This window comes from Oncorhynchus gorbuscha, linkage group LG06, assembly GCF_021184085.1.
Source record: "Oncorhynchus gorbuscha isolate QuinsamMale2020 ecotype Even-year linkage group LG06, OgorEven_v1.0, whole genome shotgun sequence".
In the NCBI taxonomy this organism is placed as follows: Eukaryota; Metazoa; Chordata; class Actinopteri; order Salmoniformes; family Salmonidae; genus Oncorhynchus; species Oncorhynchus gorbuscha.
Window position 1 is genome coordinate 59,680,596 of NC_060178.1, and position 25,711 is coordinate 59,706,306.

Consider the following 25,711-nt stretch of genomic DNA (forward strand, 5'->3'; position numbering starts at 1 on the left):
TGGAGAAAACAGGTACAAAAGTATCTATATCCACAGTAAAACGAGTCCTATATCGACATAACCTGCAAGGCCACTCAGCAAGGAAGAAGCCACTGCTCCAAAAACGCCATAAAAAAGCCAGACTACGGTTTGCAACTGCACATGGGGACAAAGATTGTACTTTTTGGAGAAATGTCCTCTAGTCTGATGAAACAAAATTAGAACTGTTTGGTCATAATGACCATCATTATGTTTGGAGGAGAAAGGGGAGGCTTGCAAGCCGGAAATCAACATCCCAACCGTGAAGAATGGGGGTGGCAGCATCATGTTGTGTAGGTGCTTTGCTGTAGGAGGGACTGGTGCACTTCACAAAATAGATGGCAACATGAGAGAGGAAAATGACGTGGATATATTGAAGCAACATTTCAAGACATCAGTCAGGAAGTTAAAGATTGGTCCCAAATGGTTCTTCCAAATGGACAATGACCCCAAGCATACTTCCAAAGTCGTGGCAAAATGGCTTAAGGACAACAAAGTCAAGGTATTGGAGCGGCCATCACAGCCCTGAACTCAATCCTATAGAAAATTTGTGGGCAGAACTGAACAAGCGTGTGTGAGCAAGGAGGCCTACAAACCTGACTTCAGTTACACCAGCTCTGTCAGGAGGAATGGGCCAAAATTCACCCAACTTATTGTGGGAAGCTTGTGGAAGGCTACCTGAAACGTTTGACTCAAGTTAAACAATTTAAAGGCAATGCTACCAAATACTAATTGAGTATATGTAAACTTCTGACCCACTTGGAATGTGATGAAAGAAATAAAAGCTGAAATAAATCATTCTCTCTGCTATTATTCTGACATTTCACATTCTTAAAATAAAGTGGTGATCCTAACTGACCTAAGACAGTGATTTGTTTTTAGGATTAATTGTTAGGAATTGTGAAAAACTGAGTTTAAATGTATTTGGCTGAGGTGTATGTAAACTTCCGACTTCAACTGTATGTCTCTCTATTATGCAAATATTTGTGAACTGATTTCCAAAATTAAAATAAATTGTGTCTGATTTCCTCATGTTTTTTCCTCGTGTCTTATGACCAACAATGAAAAGAAAATGTTTTTTTCAACATGAATTTACATTTTGTTCTCAGAAAACTTGGGGGGGCCAAATAAAACCACCCGCGGGCCAAAATTTGGGGAACCCTGCTCATCAGTTTCCCGCGTGTATTAATAATGGTCCACCGCACAAAGAACATCCAGCCAACTTTACACAAATGTGGGAAGCATTGGAGTTAACATGAGCCAGCATCTCTGTGTAACGCTTTCGACACCTTGTAGAGTCCATGCCCCAATGAATGAGTGCAAAAGGGGGTGGGGGTGGGGGAATGAGTGCAAAAGGGGGCGCAATATTGAAGGTGTTCTTAATGTTTTGTACACTCCTGTGATACTTCCCTTACTGTGAACCCCACATTGAGGCATGACTTTTGTTATCTTCCATATTGTCACGGCTGACTAGGTGTGTAGAGAGGAATCAGGCGCAGAGAGCAGAGAGGTCCAGAGGAAAGATGCACTTTAATGTGGCACCAAAAGTAAATGCCCAAACACGCAGGGCGCAAAACACTGACCAACCCAAAACAACGGGTAACACGGTCCAGAGCACAAACAACACCAACGACACAAACGTGAACATCAAAATAATCCCGCACAACAAAGGGGTGGGTTCCACACGCTAAATAGGGAAGCAAATCAAACACACACAAAATAAGAGCAGGTGTAACTAATGAGACAAAACGAACCAAAAAGAAAAAGGGATCGGTGGCGGCTAGTAGGCCGGTGATGACCACCGCCGAGCACCACCCGAACAGGCGGGGGAGCCAACTTCGGAGGGAGTGGTGACACATATAACATTGATGCAATGCTGCACTATATTAATATAATTAAGACCAAGTTAACCCCCGAGTGTAAAGCCCCAACCGGATATATGTAAGATACAGATCTGTTATCTTCATTTGACTTTCACAGCAGGAAAAGAATCATGCAGCCACAGGAAACGTGAATTATTATCTGGATTCTTCAAAAAAAAATTGTAGGGGTTGATATATTTTTCATTAGGGCAAATCAAGTCTGCCATTTGAAAGTGGAAATATCACATTTTAGGATGATTTTTTAAACCTTACCATGTTGACAGTTTCAAATCAAATCAAATAGTATTTGTCACATGCGCCATATACAACAGGTGTAGAACCTTACAGTGAAATGCTTACTTACAAGCCCTTAGTCAACAATGCAGTTTGAACAAAAAAATAAGTGTTAATGTAAAAATGAATAATACTTAAAGAGCAGCAGTAAAATAACAATAGCAAGGTTTTATAAAGGGGGTACCGGTACTGAGTCAATGTGCGGGGGCACAGGTTAGACAAGTAGACAATACAGACAATTAAAATACCTGACAGGAAACACATTTAACATTCAGTTGATGCTTTCTATTTCCTGTCCAGTCATAAGGTCTATCTTGAAGGTAGATTTACTTTTTATACTGAGAAATATGGATTGGTAAAGAGTTCCATTCAGCTATGGCTCTATATAAAACTATAGATTTAAGGTGATTTGTCCTTGTGTAACGACGTTCGTCTGTTGAAGAAAGAGAGTCGGACCGAAATGCAGCGTGTTGGTTACTCATGACTTTAATGAAAGAAACGCGGTACATGAAATAACTGATACTAAATACAAAAACAACAAAACGTAACGTGAAACTTATTACAGCCTATCTGGTGACCACTACACAAAGACAGGAACAATCACCCACGAAATACAAAGCGAAACTATGGCTCCCTAAATACGGTTCCCAATCAGAGACAACGAGGATCACCTGACTCTGATTGAGAATCGCCTCAGGCAGCCAAGCCTATACAACACCCCTAATCAGCCGCGATCCCAAATACTACAAACCCCAATACGAAAAACAACATATCACACCCTGGCCTACCCAAACATATAACAAAAACACAAAATACAATGACCAAGGCATGACACCTTGACTTGGGTTGTTTTAGCTGCCCTGAATTTGCCTGTCTGGTTTGATGGTACTGTCCTTTGAACAGTCTGGACTGTTCAACGTGAGAACAGTCCAGACTGTTCAACAAAAATAACATGGCTATATACAGGTAGCACCAGAACCGGGTCGATCTGCAGGGGTACGACGTAATAGTGGTAGCTATGTACATATAGGTAGGGGTAAATTGACAAGGCAACAGAAAATATAGATAATAGAATGAGCTGTGGCAACAGTGTATGTGGTGATTGTGAGAGTATGTGTGTGTGAGTGTGTGTGGCATCAGTATGCATGCATGCATAGCCGCAGGAAGTAGGTGTGCTGAGAGTGCTGCTGCATCCCCTGAATTTTTTGTTGTTGTTGTTGTATTTATTAATAATATATTACTTTTTCTTCACAAAAGTAGTGCACTGGCCCTTTACTAGTCCTGTGTTAGCAGACCGATATATGCAACACACACACCCCCAAACATCTTCCCACGGCTATGCATGTGAACACATGTTTTGTGTGTGTGTGTGTGGGTGTATGTAGTGTGTGTGTTTGTTAGGGTGTCAGTGTAACTATTACATGTGTGAGTGTGTGGGTAGAGACAATTGTGCGCATAGAGTCAGTGCAAGAGAGTTAGATCAAAAAAGGGTCAATGCAGGTAGACTGTGAAGCCATTTGATAGGCTATTAATTAAGCAGTCTGGTTTATCAGTCTTATTGGTGGTAGAAGCTGTTCAGTGTCTTGTTGGTTCCAGACTTACTAGTACCTCTTGCTGTGCGGTATCAGAGAGAACAGTCTATGGCTTGGATGGCTGGAGTAAATTGACAATATTTTGGGCATCCCTCTGACACTGCCTGGTATGGCAACTGCTCGGCCTCCGACCGCAAGGCACTATAGAGGGTAGTGCATACGGCCCAGTACATCACTGGGCCAAGCTTCCTGCCATCCAGGACCTCTATACCAGGTGGTGTCAGAGGAAGGCCCTAAAAATTGTCAAAGACTCCAGCCACCCTAGTCATAGACCGCCGCAGCCCGCCGCAGCCCGTCTGGTGTTCAACCTTCCCAAGTTCTCTCACGTCACCCCGCTCCTCCGTTCTCTCCACTGGCTTCCAGTTGAAGCTCGCATCCGCTACAAGACCATGGTGCTTGCCTACGGAGCTGTGAGGGGAACGGCACCTCAGTACCTCCAGGCTCTGATCAGGCCCTACACCCAAACAAGGGCACTGCGTTCATCCACCTCTGGCCTGCTCGCCTCCCTACCACTGAGGAAGTACAGCTCCCGCTCAGCCCAGTCAAAACTGTTCGCTGCTCTGGCCCCCAATGGTGGAACAAACCCCTCACGACGCCAGGACAGCGGAGTCAATCACCACCTTCCGGAGACACCTGAAACCCCACCTCTTTAAGGAATACCTAGGATAGGATAAGTAATCCCTCTCACCCCCCCCTTTAAGATTTAGATGCACTATTGTAAAGTGACTGTTCCACTCGATGTCATAAGGTGAATGCACCAATTTGTAAGCTAAATGACTTAAATGTAAATGTAAATAGACTGTTCTATCTGCTACCACATGGCAAGCGATACCAGAGCTCCAAGTCTAGGTCCAAGAGGCTTCTAAACAGCTTCTACCCCCAAGCCATAAGACTCCTGAACATCTAATCAAATGACTACCCAGAATATTTGCATTCCGCCCTCACTGCTGCTACTCTCTGTTATTATCTATTTATAGTCACTTTAATAACTCTAAAAACATGTACATATTACATCAATTACCTCAACTAACTTGTGCCCCTGCACATTGACTCTGTACTGGTACCCCCTGTACATAGAATCGCTATTGCTATTTTACTGCTGCTCTTTAATTATTTGTTACTTTTAATTGTTATTTGTTGTTATTTAAATTAAATAGAAGCCCTAACCAACATTGTATCTCACTGTAAGATCTACAACTGTTGTATACAGCGCACGTGACAAATTACATTTGATTTGATTTGATAGAGGTCCTGGATAGCAGGGAGCTTGGCCCCAGTGATGTACTGGGGCATACTCACCACTCTCTGTAGCGCCTTGTGGTTAAATGCCTTGTAGTTGCCGTACCAAGCAGTGATGAAGCCAGTCAAGATGCTTTCAATGGTGAAGCTGTAGAACGATCTGAGGGCCCATCCCAAAATCTTTTCAGCCACCTGAGGGGGAAGAAGCGCTGTCGTGCCCTCTTTACAACAGTGTGGGTGTGTGTGGACCATGTTCATTTCTTAGTGATGTGGACAGTTATGGTATTATGCAACACAGAGAAGTTAATCATTTTCACAAAACACATTTTCTTGACTTCTCCATATATCTGTATGGTCTGGGTTAGTGCACATAGTCATGGTAGACCCATGCCAGTGCATATCAGGAGACAACTCTATTAATCTCTGTCACATTTATGCTTCTTTCTTAATAATCTGTTGCCGTTATGATTCATTACCATGTCCAAGTGGGATGGATTGATATGGTTCTCTCCGCATATTTTCATTTTCATTTACAGCTCGGCTACTGGATCAAATATTTGTGAAACCTACTAACCATTTAGTTATGCAATATTACAAATGTCATTTTGACAGGTTCACCAGGCAAGGAAACAAAAAGATCCCAAAACATTCAAAGACAGATCGAGAAGGAAATGTTTGCCACCCTTATTATATCCAAATCATTTCCACTTGTGTTTAGAACTTAGTTTTTTTCCACTGGTTGCATCATCAACTTCCTTCTCGACTTGTGTTTAACCCTTACGTCCAGTGTGACTCTTACACCGAGTAAAGTTTGCTAAATGGTTGTAAGAACACACTCTAAAAAAACATTCTACCACTGCAGTTATACAGTATATAGTTAAACATGTAGTTATATGCTTACTACTCTATTTGTAGCACCACCCATGTTTGATTGTATGTACGTCACATGTCTTATATTGATAAAAAAAGAAAATGATTTGCCAATCTTTTGACGCTCCTTACCAAGTGCAATGAATGTTGAAGCTGTGACTCATAGGGGAAACACCTGCTGACTCAAACAGGAAACACAACTTCAACACATGCTTTCCTATTGAATGCCTCTCTGGTATTCCATTCAAAGTTTGAGGGAATGCCAAGATTGTGCAAAGCTTTCACCAAGGCAAAGGGTGGCTATTTGAAGAATCTGAAATAGAAAATATATTTTGATTTGTTGAGCACTTTTTTGGTTACTACATGATTCCATATGTGTTATTTCATAGTTTTGATGTCTTCACTATTATTCTACAATATAGAATATAGTAAAAATAAAGAAAAACCCTTGAATGAGTAGGTGTTCTAAAACTTTTGACCAGTAGCGTAAATATGCAGTACTAGTGTAATGCTCCGGGTGTCGTGGGTGTGGAGTCAAACGCAGGAGACAGAGTGCAATGCTGTGCTCTTTAATTGCACCAACGCACCACAGGGTGCTCACAATAATGACGGCCCCAAACACGGGGAATGAAAAATGTACAACTGAAAAATGCACGACCAGGAACAAACACGTTCCTCTACTACAGAGCCGAAGGTTACAATAATTAATCCCGCACAACAAACAGGCAGGCCGGCTGTCTAAAGAAGCTCAACTAATCATCACCAAGAGGTGCTACCAATAAACATACAAGGAGGGGGAGGAAAGACAATCAGTGGCAGCTAATAGGCCGGTGACGACGACCGCCGAGCGCCACCCGACCGGGAAGGGAAGCCACCCTCGGTCGGACTCGTGACAACTAGCCAAAAGTTTGGACACACCGACTCAAACCCTGGAATGAGTAGGTGTGTCCAAAATTTTGTCTGGTACTGTACATGTTTACATATACAGTTGAAGTCGGAAGTTTACATACACATTAGCAAAATACATGTTCTGGGATTGATTTGCACTTTTTGCTCTAGGAGACAGAACGCATCTCCTTCCTGAGTGGTATGATGGCTGCGTGGTCCCATGGTGTTTATACTTGCGTACTATTGTTTGTACAGAGGAACGTGGTACCTTCAAGTGTTCGGAAAATGCTGCTAAGGATGAATCAGACTTATGGAGGTCTACAATTTCTTTTCTGAGGTCTTGGCTGATTGCTTTTGATTTCACCATGATGTCAAGCAAAGAGGCACTGAGTTTGAAGGGAGGCCTTGAAATACATCAACAGGTACACCTCCAATTGACTCAAATGATGTCAATAATCCTATCAGAAGCTTCTAAAGCCATGACACCATTTTCTGGAATTTTCCAAGCTATTTAAAGGCACAGTCAACTTAGTGTATGTAAACTCCTAACCCACTGGAATTATGATACAGTGAATTATAAGTAAAATAATCTGTCTGTAAACAATTGATGGAAAAATTAATTGTGTCATGCACAAAGTAGATGTCCTACCCGACTTGCCAAAACTATAGTTTGTTAACAAGAAATTTGTGGAGTGGTTGAAAAATGAGTTTTAATGACTCCAAACTAAGTGTATATATACTGTATATATGTATATATGTATTTGGCTGTATATATAGCCAAATACATTTAAACTCAGTTTTTCACAATTAATCCTAGTAACAATTCCCTGTCTTATGTCAGTTAGGATCACCACTTTATTTTAATACCTGTTAGGGATGATGCGAATTTTCGCAGCTTTTTGTTAAAAATCGCGCAACATTTTAAAGTCCTGCTACTCATGCCAGGAATATAGTATATGCATATGATAAGTCTGTGTGTATAGAAAACACTCTGAAGTCTAGAAAACTGGTTAGATCGTGTCTGTGGCTATAACAGAATGTGTTTAGGAGTAAAAATCCCTGGTAAAACTGTTTACCAAAAACACAAAATAAAATATTCATCCGCCATTCAATGTATTGTCTAAGGCGAAAGAAAATAAATGATGATCCCGTGTAAACGCCTACAGCTTCCACACAATGTCGCCAGTACTGGCATTTCAAGTCTGCTTTATCCTTGGTTAGATGACGTATAGGCCCTTCCTGTTTTAGGCTCACCACAGGATGTTGTGAAATTGAAAACATGGATGATGATTTCAAGACTTGCTGCTATCGAATACAGATCGCCCGTGATCAATTTGATAGATTATTAACGTTTATTAATACCTAAAGTTGGTTTAGAAAAGTAGTTTGAAGTGATTTGTAAAAGTTTATAGGCAACTTTTGTAATTTTAAAAAGTGATGTTGCGTCTTGTAAAGGGGCATTTTCCTGGATCAGAACGGCTTTCAGCAAATTACATTTTGGGTATACAATGACGGATTTAATCGGGAAAAAGACCCAATTGTGATGTTTATGGGACATATAGGAGTGCCAACAAAGAAGCTCGTCAAAGGTAATGAATGTTTTATATTTTATTTCTGCGTTTTGTGTAGCGCCGGCTACCGCAAACTATTTTGTTTAGGTGTCGTTCAGCTATTTTGGGGGGTGCATGCTATCAGATAATAGCTTCTCATGCTTTCGCCGAAAAGCATTTTACAAATCTGACTTGGTGGCTAGATTCACAACGAGTGTAGCTTTAATTCAGTACCTTGTATGTGTGTTTTAATGAAAGTTTGAGTTTTATCGAGTACTACAGGTGGCGCTCTTTAATTGCATGGATTTAGGTTCCTGCAAAGGAACTAAATTCCGCATCACCCCTAAGAGGTTTAAGAACGTGAAATGTCAGAAAAATAGAGAGAATTATTTATTTCAGCTTTTATTTCTTTCATCACATTCCCAGTGGGTCAGAAGTTTACATACACTAAATTAGTATTTGGTAGCATTGCTTTTAAATTGTTTAACTTGGGTCAAACGTTTATGGTAGCCTTCCACAAGCTTCCCATAAAGCGTTGGGTGAATTTTGGCCCATTCCTCATGACAGAATTGGTGTAACTGAGTCAGGTTTGTAGACCTCCTTGCTCGCAAATGCTTTTTCAGTTCTGCCCACAAATGTTCTATTTGATTGAGGTCAGGGCTTCGTGATGGCCACACCAATACCTTGACTGTGTTGTCCTTTTTGTCAATAACAGCTGCCAATGTTTAATATTAAAGAAGTCTCGAGGTATTGCTTGCCTGAGGCAGAGTACCTTGTGATAAGCTGTAGACCACACTATTTACCAAGAGAGTTCTCATCTATTTTATTCATAGCCGTCTATTTACCACCACAGACCAATTCTGGCACTAACAACACACTCAACCGACTCTTTAAATCAAATCAAATCAAATCAAATTTTATTTGTCACATACACATGGTTAGCAGATGTTAATGCGAGTGTAGCGAAATGCTTGTGCTTCTAGTTCCGACAATGCAGTGATAACCAACAAGTAATCTAACTAACAATTCCAAAACTACTGTCTTATACACAGTGTAAGGGGATAAAGAATATGTACATAAGGATATATGAATGAGTGATGGAACAGAGCAGCATACAGTAGATGGTATCGAGTACAGTATATACATATGAGATGAGTATGTAGGCAAAGTAAACAAAGTGGCATAGTTAAAGTGGCTAGTGATACATGTATTACATAAGGATGCAGTCGGTGATGTAGAGTACAGTATATACGTATGCATATGAGATGAATAATGTAGGGTAAGTAACATTATATAAGGTAGCATTGTTTAAAGTGGCTAGTGATATATTTACATCATTTCCCATCAATTCCCATTATTAAAGTGGCTGGAGTTGGGTCAGTGTCAATGACAGTGTATTGGCAGCAGCCACTCAATGTTAGTGGTGGCTGTTTAATAGTCTGATGGCCTTGAGATAGAAGCTGTTTTTCAGTCTCTCGGTCCCAGCTTTGATGCACCTGTACTGACCTCGCCTTCTGGATGATAGCGGTGTGAACAGGCAGTGGTTCGGGTGGTTGATGTCCTTGATGACCTTTTTGGCCTTCCTGTAACATCGGGTGGTGTAGGTGTCCTGGAGGGCAGGTAGTTTGCCCCCGGTGATGCGTTGTGCAGACCTCACTACCCTCTGGAGAGCCTTACGGTTGAGGGCGGAGCAGTTGCCGTACCAGGCGGTGATACAGCCCGCCAGGATGCTCTCGATTGTGCATCTGTAGAGGTTTGTGAGTGCTTTTGGTGACAAGTCGAATTTCTTCAGCCTCCTGAGGTTGAAGAGGCGCTGCTGCACCTTCTTCACGATGCTGTCAGTGTGAGTGGACCAATTCAGTTTGTCTGTGATGTGCATGCCGAGGAACTTAAAACTTGCTACCCTCTCCACTACTGTTCCATCGATGTGGATAGGGGGGTGTTCCCTCTGCTGTTTCGTGAAGTCCACAATCATCTCCTTAGTTATGTTGACGTTGAGTGTGAGGTTATTTTCCTGACACCACACTCCGAGGGCCCTCACCTCCTCCCTGTAGGCCGTCTCGTCGTTGTTGGTAATCAAGCCTACCACTGTTGTGTCGTCCGCAAACTTGATGATTGAGTTGGAGGCGTGCGTGGCCACGCAGTCGTGGGTGAACAGGGAGTACAGGAGAGCGCTCAGAACGCACCCTTGTGGGGCCCTCGTGTTGAGGATCAGCGGGGAGGAGATGTTGTTGCATACCCTCACCACCTGGGGGCGGCCCGTCAGGAAGTCCAGTACCCAGTTGCACAGGGCGGGGTCGAGACCCAGGGTCTCGAGCTTGATGACGAGCTTGGAGGGTACTATGGTGTTGAATGCCGAGCTGTAAGTCGATGAACAGCATTCTCACATAGGTATTCCTCTTGTCCAGGTGGGTTAGGGCAGTGTGCAGTGTGGTTGAGATTGCATCGTCTGTGGACCTATTTGGGCGGTAAGCAAATTGGAGTGGGTCTAGGGTGTCAGGTAGGGTGGAGGTGATATGGTCCTTGACTAGTCTCTCAAAGCACTTATATATATATGCCATTTAGCAGACGCTTTTATCCAAAGCGACTTACAGTCATGTGTGCATACATTCTACGTATGGGTGGTCCCGGGGATCGAACCCACTACCCTGGCGTTACAAGCGCCATGCTCTACCAACTGAGTGCTACGGGCGGTAGTCGTTTAGCTCAGTTACCTTAGCTTTCTTGGGAACAGGAACAATGGTGGCCCTCTGTGTGGGAACAGCAGACTGGTATAGGGATTGATTGAATATGTCCGTAAACACACCGGCCAGCTGGTCTGCGCATGCTCTGAGGGCGCGGCTGGGGATGCAGTCTGGGCCTGCAGCCTTGCAAGGGTTAACACGTTTAAATGTCTTACTCACCTCGGCTGCAGTGAAGGAGAGACCGCATGTTTTCGTTGCAGGCCGTGTCAGTGGCACTGTATTGTCCTCAAAGCGGGCAAAAAGTTATTTAGTCTGCCTGGGAGCAATACATCATGGTCCGTGACTGGGCTGGGTTTCTTCTTGTAGTCCGTGATTGACTGTAGACCCTGCCACATGCCTCTTGTGTCTGAGCCATTGAATTGAGATTCCACTTTGTCTCTGTACTGACGCTTAGATTGTTTAACCACTTGCTCCTACCTGGCACGCAGGCGTCCCATCTAGAGCTCTGGAAATGCAAATGCGCTACGCTAAATGCTAATAGTAATAGTTAAAACTCAAACGTTCATTAAAATACACATGCAGGGTATTGAATTAAAGCTACACTCGTTGTGAATCCAGGCAACAAGTCAGATATTTAAAATGCTTTTCGGCAAAAGCATGAGAAGCTATTATCTGATAGTATCTAACATCACAAAAGACCCGCAGGGGACGTAAACAAAATAATTAGCATATTCGGCGCTACACAAACCGCACAATAAAATATAAAACATTCATTACATTTACATTACATTTAAGTCATTTAGCAGACGCTCTTATCCAGAGCGACTTACAAATTGGTGCATTCACCTTATGACATCCAGTGGAACAGCCACTTTACAATAGTGCATCTACATATTTTAAGGGGGGTGAGAAGGATTACTTTATCCTATCCTAGGTATTCCTTAAAGAGGTGGGGTTTCAGGTGTCTCCGGAAGGTGGTGATTGACTCCGCTGTCCTGGCGTCGTGAGGGAGTTTGTTCCACCATTGGGGAGCCAGAGCAGCGAACAGTTTTGACTGGGCTGAGCGGGAACTGTACTTCCTCAGTGGTAGGGAGGCGAGCAGGCCAGAGGTGGATGAACGCAGTGCCCTTATTTGGGTGTAGGGCCTGATCAGAGCCTGGAGGTACTGAGGTGCCGTTCCCCTCACAGCTCCGTAGGCAAGCACCATGGTCTTGTAGCGGATGCGAGCTTCAACTGGAAGCCAGTGGAGAGAGCGGAGGAGCGGGGTGACGTGAGAGAACTTGGGAAGGTTGAACACCAGACGGGCTGCGGCGTTCTGGATGAGTTGTAGGGGTTTAATGGCACAGGCAGGGAGCCCAGCCAACAGCGAGTTGCAGTAATCCAGACGGGAGATGACAAGTGCCTGGATTAGGACCTGTGCCGCTTCCTGTGTGAGGCAGGGTCGTACTCTGCGGATGTTGTAGAGCATGAACCTACAGGAACGGGCCACCGCCTTGATGTTAGTTGAGAATGACAGGGTGTTGTCCAGGATCACGCCAAGGTTCTTAGCGCTCTGGGAGGAGGACACAATGGAGTTGTCAACCGTGATGGCGAGATCATGGAACGGGCAGTCCTTCCCCGGGAGGAAGAGCAGCTCCGTCTTGCCGAAGTTCAGCTTGAGGTGGACCTTTGACCATCTTCTTTGTTGGCACTCCTAGATGTCCCATAATCACTATTGGGTCTTTTTGTCGATTAAATCGGTCCATATATAGCCTAGATATCGTTCTATGTAGACTGTATGATAAACAAACAAAAAGAGCGTTTCATAACGTAACGTCATTTTTTTTAATTCAAAAAGTCGACGATAAACTTTCACAAAACACTTCGAAATACTTTTGTAATGCAACTTTAGGTATTAGTACACGTTAATAAGCTATAAAATTCATCAGGAGGCGATGTAACTTCTATAGGTGTCGTCTTGAAAAAAAACATGGCCGAGAGAGCTCGACCAAAACATCCGGTCGGAGAACGGAGGGAAGGAGTTCCCTTGAACCGGTTAGACCAAGAATCAATTGCGAATCAAATGACAAGACTCTAGACAACGTGTGGTAGCTGTAGGCGCTGAAGCCTCGGTCTCATGTAATTCTGTTCACTTTGAACAATTCCTGGAATTAAGCGCAAGGATATTTATTTCCATTTTCAGTGATCAGGTTTTCCTGCGCTATTCGATGAAACTCACGCTCTGTTAAAGTCACAGCCGTGATTTAACCAGTTTTAGAAACGTCAGAGTGTTTGCTATCCACACATACTAATAATATGCATATACTATATTCCTGGCATGAGTAGCAGGGCGCTGAAATGTTGCGAGATTCTTAACAGAATGATCGAAAAAGTAGAGGGTCGACTTAACAGGTTAATAGCCTTGCGGAGGGAATAGCTGCATTGTTTATATTCGGACATGTTACCAGACACCTTGCCCTGATTAAAAGCAGTGGTTCGCGCTTACAGTTTCACGCGAATGCTGCCATCAATCCACGGTTTCTGGTTAGGGAATGTTTGTATCGTTGCTATGGGAACGACATCTTCGACACACGTTCTAATGAACTCGCATACCGAATCAGCGTATTCGTCAATATTTTTATCTGACGCAATACGAAACATGTCCCAGTCCATGTGATGGAAGCAGTCTTGGAGTGTGGAGTCAGCTTGGTCTGACCAGCGTTGGACAGACCTCAGCGTGGGAGCCTCTTGTTTTAGTTTCTGCCTGTAGGCAGGGATCAGCAAAATGCTTTAGGGAGTCTTATTTTCAGATTAGCTTTGTTAAAATCCCCAGCTACAATGAATGCAGCCTCCGGATAAATGGTTTCCAGTTTGCAAAGAGTTAAATAAAGTTCGTTCAGAGCCATCGATGTGTCTGCTTGGGGGGGGGATATATACGGCTGTGATTATAATCGAAGAGAATTCTCTTGGAAGATAATGCGGTCTACATTTGATGTGAGGAATTCTAAATCAGGTGAACAGAAGGATTTGAGTTCCTGTATGTTTCCTTCATCACACCATGTCTCGTTAGTCATGAGGCATACGCCCCCGCCACTCTTCTTACCAGAAAGATGTTTGTTTCTGTCGGCGCGATGCGTGGAGAAACCCGTTGGCTGCACCGCATCGGATAGCGTCTTCCCAGTGAGACATGTTTCGGTGAAGCATAGGACGTTGCAGTCTCTGATGTCCCTCTGGAATGCCACCCTTGCTCGGATTTCATCAACCTTGTTGTCAAGAGACTGGACATTGGCAAGAAGAATGCTAGGTAGTGGTGCGCGATGTGCCCTTTTTCGGAGTCTGACCAGAAGACCGCCTCGTTTCCCTCTTTTTCGTAGTCGTTTTCTTGGGTCGCTGTATGCGATCCATTCCGTTGTCCTGTTTGTATGGCAGAACACAGGATCCGCGTCGCGGAAAACATATTCTTGGTCGTACTGATGGTGAGTTGACGCTGATCTTATATTCAGTAGTTCTTCTCGACTGTATGTAATGAAACCTAAGATGACCTGAAGTACTAATGTAAGAAATAACACGTAAAAAAAAAACTAAAACTGCATAGTTTCCTAGGAACGCGAAGCGAGGCGGCCATCTCTGTCGGCGCCGGAAGTTCAAGGCCATAAGCAAACAAAAAATGCTCATTCAGAAGCGGCGCTCCTATTGGCCGGGGACTTTAATGTAGGCAAACTTAACACATTTTTACAAGCATTTCACATGTGCAACCAGAGGGAAAAAAACTTTAGACTACCTTTACTCCATACACAGAGATGCATACAAAGCTTTCCGCCGACCTCCATTTGGTAAATCTGACCATAATTCTATCCTCCTGATTCCTGCTTAAAAGCAAAAACTAAAACAGGAAGTACCAGTGACTCGCTCAATACGGAGGTGGTCAGATAAATCGGATGCTACGCAACAGGACTGTTTTGCTAGCACAGACTGGAATATGTTCCGGGATTCATCCAATGGCGTTGAGGAGTATACCACCTCAGTCATTAGCTTCATCAATAAGTACATTGACGATGTCGTCCCCATAGTGTCCGTACGTACATATCCCAACCAGAAGCCATGGATTACAGGCAACATCCGCATTGAGCTAAAGGCTAGAGTTGCCGCTTTCAAGGAGCAGGACAATAATCCGGAGGTTTATAAAAAATCTGGCTATGGCCTCAGATGAACCATCAAACAAGCAAGGCTTCAATACAGGATTAAGATTGACTCCTACTACACCGACTATGACGCTGGTCGGATGTGGTTAGGGCTTGTAAACTATTACGGACTACAAAGGGAAACCCAGACGCAAGCTGCCCAGTGACGCAAGCCTACCCGATGAGCTAAATGCCTTTTATGCTTGCATCGAGGCAAGCAACACTGAAGCATGCACGAGAGCACCAGCTGTTCTGGATGACTGCATGATAATGCTCTCGGTAGCCGATGTGAGCAAGATCTTTAAATGGGTCAACATTCACAAAGCTGCGGGGACAGACGGATTACCAGGACGTGTACTCTAAGCATGCACGGACCAACAAAGTTAACTAACTAAATGATTACCGCTCCATAGCACTCATGTCGGTAGCCATGAAGAGATTTGAAAGGCTGGTCATGGCTGGCTCACATCAACAGCATCCTCCCGTATACCTTGGACCCACTCCAATTCGCATACCACCTTAAAATATCCACAGATGACGCAATCTCAATCATAGATTGCCCTTTCCCATCTGGACAAAAGGAACACCTATGTGAGAATGCTGTTCATTGACTACAGCTCAGCGTTCAACACCATAGAGCCCCCAAAGCTCATCATTAAACTTAGGATCCTGGGATTAAACACCTCCTTCTGCAACTGGATCCTGGAATTCCTAATGGGCCACCTCCCAGGTGATAAGGGTAGGCAACAACACGTCTGCCACGCTGATCCTCAACACTGAGGCCCCTCACGGGTGTGTACTTAGCCACCTCCTGTACTTCCTGTTCAACCACCACTGCGTCGCTCAAACACGACTCCAACACCATCATTAAGTTTGCTGACAACAAAACAGTGGTAGGCCTGATCACAGACAATGCTGAGACAGCCTATAGGGAGGAGATCAGAGAACTTGCAGTTTGATCTCAGGACAACAACCTCTCCCTCAATGTGATCAAGACAAAGGAGCTGATCGTGGACTACAGGAAAAGGCGGGCTGAACAGGCTCCCATTAACATCGAAGGAGCTGTAGTGGAGCGGGTCGAAAGTTTCAAGTTCCCTGGTGTCCACATCACCAACGAACTATCATGGTCCAAACACACCAAGACAGTCGCGAAGAGGGTACGACAAAACCTTTTTCCCCTCAGGAGACTGAAAAGATTTGGCATGGATCCCCAGTTCCTCAAAAAGTTCTACAGCTGCACCATCGAGGGCATCCTGACCAGTTGCGTGACCACCTGGTATGGCAACTGCTCGGCATCTGACCGTAAGGCACTACAGAGGGTAGTGCATACGGCCCAATACATCACTGGGGCCAAGCTTTCTACCATCCACAAACTATATAATAGGCGGTGTCAGAGGAAAGCCTATACAATTGTGAGAGACTCCAGTCACCCAAGTCTGTTTTCTCTGCTACCGCAAGGCAAGCAGTACCGGAGCTCCAAGTCAAGGACCAAAAGGCTCCTCAACAGCTTCTACCTCCGAGCCATAAGACTGCTTGATCAATTAATCAAATGGCCACCGGATTATTTACATTGTTTTGTACACTGCTGCTACTCGCTGTTTATTATCTATTTATAGTCACTTCATCCCTACCTACATATACAAATTACCTCAACTAACATGTACCCCTGCACACTGACTTGGTACTGGTGCCCCCTTGTATATAGCCTCGTTATTGTTATGTTATTATGTAACTTTTTTATATTTTTACTTCATTTGGTAAATATTTTCTTAACTCTTATTGAACTGCACTGTTGGTTAAGGGCTTGTAAGTAAGCATTTCACGGTAAGGTCTACACTTGTTGTATTCGGCGCATGTGACGAATCAAGTTTGATTTGATTTGATTGGATGACTCTTGGGTAAAAGCGGAACTGTGTGCCTCAGAAAAAAGTCGTCCCCCAGATGTATGCCTAGTTTTCTTCTTATAAGGCCAGCACATTTCACCTTCTCGTATCTCATATTACGTCTATATCATGATTCAGTGGTATTTGGAACAAAATCCCCTATTGCTGTGAACAAGCAGTTGCATGTCAAAACAATGACAAAGATAAAGCGGTGTGGGAAGAGGACATTGAAATGAAGGTTGATTGCAAAACTTCCTGAATTACCTCAGAGATCTTGCTGTTTGTGATGTCACACTGGCTCTGGCCAGTCCTCAGAGGAAGTCATTCTTAAAGTCAATCTAAAGACGTTCCTCTTGAAACCAACAGAAACGCCTGAACAGTGGAGACACACAGGAGAGGAGATAAAATATGTTGAGGGGAGCATAGACTGCCTTTCAAACCCAATTGTTGTTACACTGACCCCAAATGCATGACTCAACTGGTGAGTAGTGGATACATATTCTAAACATGTTAAAATGTTATAACATTGTTGTGATTACACTTGTGAGGTGTGTGGGTGAAAGGGATTCCACGACACGACCGGTAACTAGATGGTTGAGTTTAATGTCCTCCTTAGACAACTGACTCATACACTATTACAATGCTGGAACTTGCAATATTAGCTAGCAGTTGTCTTTATTTGACCTTTAGTTGACTTTTAGTTGGCTCTCCTTATTTTGATTTGTAGACAAACAAATCCTTTATCTGATTTCCCCAGATGTAGTTTTGTCCACCTTGTTGGTTTGATTCCTGTCTTTAAGTTTGTTGTGTTTATTTATTTTTTGCCTCTTCTTGGGCAAATGTAGTGGCCGCTCATGATGGGTATCTTTTAGGATCCAATGTCTTTCAGAACCCTGCTTAAAGCCCCACCTGTTTCATTTTGGTTGTTGGTCAGCGACTCTTGTCAGTTTCTGTCAGTGGAACGTAACAATATATATAACTGTATGTTGTTTCTAAATGTTGTTGCTCATGTCTGTGTCATGTTTCTCATCAAAGGCTTATTCTACATCAAAAGGCAATTTCATCAGCTGTTCATGAGAAATACAGTGTTTACAAGCAAACGTAGCAAGCATTTCCAGTAAACATGCACTGAAGGGAGGAGTCCATTTTGAGCTTAGAACACACATCGTTTAATTCTACGCTGTGTGTTTCTGAATGCATGGCAAGTGAGGCTGGAATATACAAAGAAGTGAAAGGGTGTGTAATATTTGAATTTAAAACAGAACATTGTTTAATTGGAAAAATGTGAAGTCACTAGTCACTAAAAAAAATGGGAAGTCACTAGTCACTAAAATGTTATTGGTCACATACACATATTTAGCAGATGTTATTGCGGGTGTTTAGTGAAATGCTTGTGTTCCTAGCTCCAACAGTGCTGTAGTATCTAACAATTCACACATCTAAAAGTACATCTAAAAGTAAAAGAATGGAATTAAGAAATATATAAATATTAGGACAAGCAATGTTGGAGTGCATTGACTAAAATACAGTAGAATAGAATACAGTATATACATATACATATACATACCTACCTCATCCCCATATTGTTTTTATTTACTTGTTTTGCTATTTTACACACCAGTATTTCTACTTGCACATCATCATCTGCACATCTATCACTCCAGTGTTCATTTGCTAAATTGTAATTACTTTGCTACTATGGCCTATTTATTGCCTTACCTCCTTACTCCATTCGCACATACTGTATATAGATTTTTCTATTGTTATTGACATTACTTTCGTTTAACCCCTGTTTCCTGAAGTCCACGATCAGCTCCTTCATTTGGTTGACGTTGAGAGGGAGAAGTTATATTCCTGTAAACCACTCCGCCAGTGCCCTCACTTCCTTCCTGTAGGCTGTCTCATCATTGATGGTAATCAGGCCTACTGCTGTTGTGTTGCCTGCAAACTTGATGATTGAGTTGTAGGTGTGTGTTGCCACGCAGTCATGGGTGAACAGGGAGTAAAGGAGGGGGATGAGCACGCACCATTGTGGGGCCCCTGTGTTGAGGAACATTGTGGGGCCCCTGTGTCGAGCCGTCCCCTTTACTGGGGATGGCTCGTTAGGAAGCTCAGGACCGAGTTGCACAGGGCGGGGTTCAGACCCAGGGCCCTGATCTTAATGATGAGTTTGGAGGGTACTATGGTGTTGAAAGCTGAGCTATAGTCAAGGAACAGTATTCTTACGTAGGTAATACTCTTGTCCAGATGGGATAGGGCAGTGTGCAGTGTGATGGTGATTCCATCATCTGTGGGTATATTTGGGCGGTAATCAAATTGAAGTGGGTCTAGGGGGTCAGGTAAGATCCTTAACTAGCCAGAAGTGATTGCTACGGGGCGATAGACATTTAGTTCAGTTACCTTTGCATTCTTGGGTACAGGAACAGTGGTGTACGTCTTGAATCATGTGGGGACATCAGACTGGGATTGGAAGAGATTGAATATGTCCGTTAACACTCAAGCCAGCTGGTCTATGCATGCTCTGAGGACGCGGCTAGTGATGCCATCTTTGCTGGCAGCGTTGCTAGGGTTAAAACACTTAGGGCAAGGGCTTACTCACGTCGGCAACGGAGAACAAGAACCCAAAGTCCTTGGGAGTGGGTTGCGTTGGTGCCACTGTGTTATCGTCAAAGCGGGCGAAGAATTTGTTTACTTGTCCGGCAGCAAGACGTCGATGTCCGTGACGTGGCTGGTTTTCCCCTTTTGTTATCAACGATTGTCTGTAGACCCTGCCACATACGTCTCATGTCTGAGCCGTTGAATTGCGACTCCAGTTTGACTCTGTACTGACGTTTTGAATGTTTGATTGCATTACGGAGGGAATAACTACACTGTTTGTATTCAACCATATTCCCAGTCACCTTGCCCTGGTTCAATGCGGTAGGTTTTAATAGTCACAGTGGGAACTCCAGTGCATTGCAAAAGTATTCATCCCCCTTGGCGTTTTTCCTATTTTGCTGCATTACAACCTGTCATTTAAATGTATTTTTATTTGGATTTCATGTAATGGACATACACAAAATAGTTTACATTCGTGAAAGGAAATGGAATAAATTACTTGTTTAAAAAAATTCTAAAAAATAAAAGACGGAAAAGTGGTGTGTGCATATGTGTTCATCCCCTTTGCTATGAAGCCTCTAAATCAGATCTGGTGCAACCAATTACCTTCAGAAGCCACATAATTAGTTAAATAAAGTCCACCTGCGTGCAATGTAAGTGTCATATGATCTGTCACATGATCTCAGTATATATACACCTGTTATGAAAGGCCCCAGAGTCTTCAACACCACTAAGCAAGAGGCACCACCAAGTAAGTGGTACCATTAAGACCAAGGAGCTCTCCAAACAGGTAAGGGACAAAGTTGTGGAGAAGTAAAGATCAGGGTTGGGTTATAAAAGTTTTTTGGGGAACATCCCACAGATCCCCATTAACCAGTTGGATTTAGGGGGCGCTATTTTAATTTTTGGATGACAAACGTTCCCGTTTTAAGCAAGATATTTTGTCACGGAAAGATGCTCGACTATGCATATAATTGACAGCTTTGGAAAGAAGACACTCTGACGTTTCCAAAACTGCAAAGATATTGCCTGTGAGTGCCACAGAACTGATGTTACAGGCGAAACCCAGATAAAAATCCAACCAGGAAGTGCCACAGTTTTTTAAACCGCCTCATGCCAATGACTCCTTATATGGCTGTGAATGAGCTATGAATGAGCTTACGTTTTCCACCTTTTCCCCAAGGTGTCTACAGCATTGTGACGTTTTTTTAGGTATTCCCTTGAAGAATGGCTGTAAGGGACCATATATGGCATGTGGTCACATGGTGTCTCCCGCAGAAAACCTTGCATAAAATACTGAGGTAGCCATTTTTCCAATCGCTTCTTATGAGAAACCAACTGCCTCGACGGATATATTATCGAATATGTTTTTTAAAAACACCTTGAGGATGGATCCTAAACAACGTTTGCCGTGTTTCTGTCGATATTATGTAGCTAATTTTGAAAAAAGTTTGGCGTTATAGTTGTAGCATTTTTCGGTCGATTTCTCAGCCAAGCATGGTGAAGAAACGGGAGCATAGGGGTGAATAGTTATACATGCTCAAGCTTTCTGGTTAAAATAAGCGAACCTGTCTATATAAAGTCCTACAGTTGACAGTGCCTGTCAGAGCAAAAACCAAGTCATGAGGTCGAAGGAACTGTCTGTAGAGATCCGAGACGGGATTATGTCGCAGCACAGATCTGCGGAAGGGTACCAAAACATTTCTGCAGCATTGAAGGTCCACAAGTACACAGTTGCCTCCATCATTCTTAAGTGGAAGAAGTTTGGAAACACCAAGACTCCTAGAGCTGGCCAGGGAGGTCACTAAGAACCCTACAGTCACTCTGACAGAGCTCCAGAGTTTCTCTTTGGTGATGGAACCCTCAAGAAAGACAACCATCTCTGCAGCACTCCACCAATCAGGCTTTTATGGTAGAGTGGCCAGATGGCAGCTAGTCTCTGAATTTCCTTGAGTGATCCAGCCAGAGTCCAGACTTGAACCCGAATGAGCATCTCTGTAGAGACCTGAAAATAGCTGTGCAGCAACTCAGGGTCTGAACAATTATGTAAATGTGATATTTCAGTTTTTTATTTTAAATACATTTGCAAAAAATGTATAAAAAACTATTTTTCCTTTGTCATTATGGGGCATTGTGTGTAGATTGATGAGGGAAAAAAGCTATTTAGAATAACACTGTAGTAGTGTTTTGTTGTTGTCTTGCTAACGCCAGCTTCTCTACTTCAGCTCGTGTAGTCACGTGGGTTGCGGCTCAACCAGGCTAGTTTTGCTGAGCTCTTTCCCATGGGAATGCATTATTTATTTATTTGACCAAATAAGGGATCCCCGAATGATGCTGCGGTTTAAGGAACTGCATCTCAGTGCAAGAGGCGACACTACAATCCCTGGTTGGAATCCAGACTGAATCACATCGGCCGTGATTGGGAGTCCCATAGGGCTGCCTGCAATTGGCCTGGGTTTGGCCGGGTTTGACTGTCTTTTTAAAGAAGAATTTGTTCTTAACTGACTTGCCTAGTTAAATAAAAGTTAAATAAAGAAATAAAAATGAACAGACATTTCTTAGAAAATACATTTGTCTGTGTGTCTGTCTTGAAAGCATGACCCAGTTAAAAATGTACTTCATTTTCTCACATGTTCCTTGTTTCTACAGATATTCCCCTGAGATGCTTTGAAAAGAGGAAGAGGTGGATTTTGTGAAAAAACGGCAACATCCAAAGTTTCCTGGAAACAAAATCATACTCAATCAAAGATGGCTGAAATGGCTACAGTTGCACACGATAACTCTACTGGCAGAGAGAACCAGTCCTTGCACTGCATATCCACTCAGCATCTGGTGGCCGACATACTGCCTCCTGTCCTGATTATAGAGCTCCTACTGGGCCTGCCAGGCAACGTAGTGGCCCTGTGGATCTTCACTTGCCGTCTGAAGATCTGGAGGGTCAACACTCTGTTCCTCTTCAACCTGGTCCTGGCTGACTTCATGCTGCTCATCTGCCTGCCCTTCCGCATTGACAACCTGCTCCGTGGGGAACACTGGGTGTTTGGCGACGCCTGGTGCCGGATCAACCTCTTCATGCTGGCTGTCAACCGTTCGGCAAGCATTGCCTTCATGACTAGCGTGGCCTTCGACCGCTACTTCAAGGTGGTCCATCCGCACCACCGCATCAACCACATGACGTCTACCCAGGCGGGAATGGTGGCGGGGGGCATCTGGGCGGTAGTGATCTCCCTGCGGGTCCCCCTGCTGGCCACCAACCTCCTAGGGGAACATGGCAACATCTCCCTGTGCCGCAGCTTCAGCTCCTACACCGTGATTCCCCCGGCGATCCTGCTGCACTACACGGTGTTCATCGGGGAGTTCTTCCTGCCTCTGCTGCTCCTGCTGTTCTGCTCAGTCAGGATCGCCTGCATCCTGCGCCAACGGCAGCTGGACAAAGAGAAGAAGGTGCGGCGGGCCATCCGGGTGGTGGTGCTAATTGTGGCTGTGTTTGTGCTGTGTTTCTTTCCTGGCATCGCCACAGGCCTGGTTTCACTCTATATCAAGGCGTTCAGACCTTGGGACTGTGAATCCTACAAAATGGCAGGCCAGCTTTTCAGCCTGTCCATTGGCTTCACCTACCTTAACAGCGCCCTGGACCCGGTCATCTACTGCTTATCCAGCTCCATGTTCCAGAACTCCCTCAAGAGCTCCATCAATAAGATGGGCCTGGTGGAGTTGAGGCTGAGCCGACGGGGAAGCATGGCCAGCGATGGGTGAGGGAGGCAACTCTGGCCCTTTCCTCCAGAGACAGGCCCCACCTTCTAGAAGGTCCTAATAAGGAGAACAGACTCATGGCAGTGAATTGAATGGAGACTAGACAGTGGAATTTTACAGCTGTAATTAACAAGCCATATGTTATATTCAGAAACATTTCGTAGCTATGTGGGATACGTACTTGAAATGGCTGAATACCAGTTAGTGTGAAACAAAGATAAGAAACATTTCGTAGCTATGTGGGATATGTACTTGAAATGGCTGAATACCAGTTAGTGTGAAACAAAGATAGGAAAAGGAATAAAACCATTCCATCTGAATTTGACATTATTTTCACAACCATGTGATGTTGTAGAATGGCATTATGTTTTTGTCTTGATTTACTAACATGTCTGTCAAACACACCATCATTTTTTACCAAATACAGTATTCATACAGCAAGATGTTTAATCAAGTGTATGTGTTACTCAGTTCTTTATAAAATATATATTTTTATGTGATGTTTGTGCTTAGAGTATACTGTACACTGTGTACAAAACATGTTCTTTCCATTATATAGACTGACCAGGTGAATCAAGGTGAAAGCTATGATCCCTTATTGATGTCACCTGTTAAATGAATTTCAATCATTGTAAATGTAGGGGAGGAGACAGGATTTGTACGTCTTGAGACAATTGAGACAGGATTGTTAAGCCTTGAGACAATTGAGACATGGATTGGGTATGTGTGCCATTCAGAGACAATAGATTTAAGTGCCTTTGAATGGGGTATGGTGTTAGGTGCCAGGCGCAGTGGTTTGAGTGTGTCAAGAACTGCAACGCTGCTGGGTTTTTCACAACAGTTTCCCGTGTGTATCAAGAATTGTCCACCACCCAAAGGACATCCAGTCAACTTGACACAGCTGAGGGAAGTATTGGAGTCAACATGGGCCAGCATTCCTGTGGAACGCTTTCAAAACCTTGTAGAGTCCATGCTCCAAATTGAGGCTGTTCTGAGGGCAAAAGGGATGCAACGCAATATTAGGAAGGTGTTCCTAATGTTTTGTACACTGAGTGTATATTTTTCCATCTATATATTTTGTTCATTTGTGATGAATGAAATGGCAATAAAGATTATCCTGAATGTTATGTAAAATACATATGAAGCCACAGATGAAGCCTGTCAAAGCCACAGAAGCCACAGATGAAGGGGAACTCTTGATTGCTGCTGGGGGAGAGAGACTCTTCTCTTCAAAGACTCACATTATCCACACAAAAGTGCTACATATCATCCTTTGTTGCACAGCAGCTGGTAGCAGCAAGGGAACTCAATCAATGGCTGTAGGTGTAATTACTGCTGAGCTACCACTGCTGTGCCAACATGTGACTCTGACATGTGGCTTACTGGGACGATACACGGCAGTGCAAACAGAGGTATTAAATATCTTTCTCTCAAGTTTCCATTATTACTCACAGATGATTTTTTTTTTCGCTCAAATATCTCCAAAGCTAATATACAGGGGATTTGGAAGGCTGTCGTCTAACTCTATAATAAGAGAACAAATACAATCCACTGTGATCATGCACACTGTCTGTGTGTCTTTAATAGACACAAAAACCAAAGGCTTGGATTTTAATGCAGTGTTTATAAACCGTTTCCTTTCCGGGGACCACCAGATCACCATCAAAAGCTCTTGAGGACCACCATGTTATGCAGGTGAGTGAGGACCCAAAAGCGATATAACAGAAACAGAGTATTTTAATGTCCAAACAGGGAAAACATAAATCCTCAATCATTACAGGGGAAGTCCAAACAGGGAAAACACAAATCCTCTAGTTTAACAGGAGAGTCCCCCTTCTAGTTGTTGAGGAGAGTTGCAGGGCTAGCGGCAACAGACTGCAGGTCCCTTCGGGTAGGCGCGGGCCGTAGCGGATAGAGACACCTGCTCACACGCAGTATCTGATGACGAGGCAGAATACAACAGGACGGAACAAAGGCAACGCAAACAAGAATCCGACAAGGACAGAAGCAAAAACAGAGAGAGAAATAGAGACTTAATCAGAGGGCAAAATAGGGGACAGGTGTGAAAGAGTAAACGAGGTCGTTAGGAGAATGAGGAACAGCTGGAAGAAGGAACGGAACGATAGAGAGAGAGAGGGATAAAGAGAGAGAAAGAAACCTAATAAGACCAGCAGGGGAAACGAAGAGAAGAGAAAGCACAGGGACAAGACATGACAATACAATACATGACACACCATGCACATTACCGCAGAATTGTTCAACATAAAATATCTTAGTGGGAGTGAACTTTTATGCGCTTTAGAGAAAAGTTTAGAAATAG

General features: G+C 43.6%; 1 protein-coding gene across 1 annotated transcript; it reads left to right on the forward strand.

The window, feature by feature from the left end:
* The first annotated feature begins 17,372 nt into the window (after positions 1-17,372).
* Positions 17,373-24,782, forward strand: LOC124037194 (hydroxycarboxylic acid receptor 2-like). The gene is made up of 2 exons (XM_046351864.1): positions 17,373-17,521; positions 22,288-24,782. Exon 2 carries the CDS (start codon positions 22,387-22,389, stop codon positions 23,392-23,394), a length of 1,008 nt encoding a protein of 335 aa, XP_046207820.1. The 5' UTR covers positions 17,373-17,521; positions 22,288-22,386; the 3' UTR covers positions 23,395-24,782.
* The last annotated feature ends 929 nt before the right edge of the window (positions 24,783-25,711 follow it).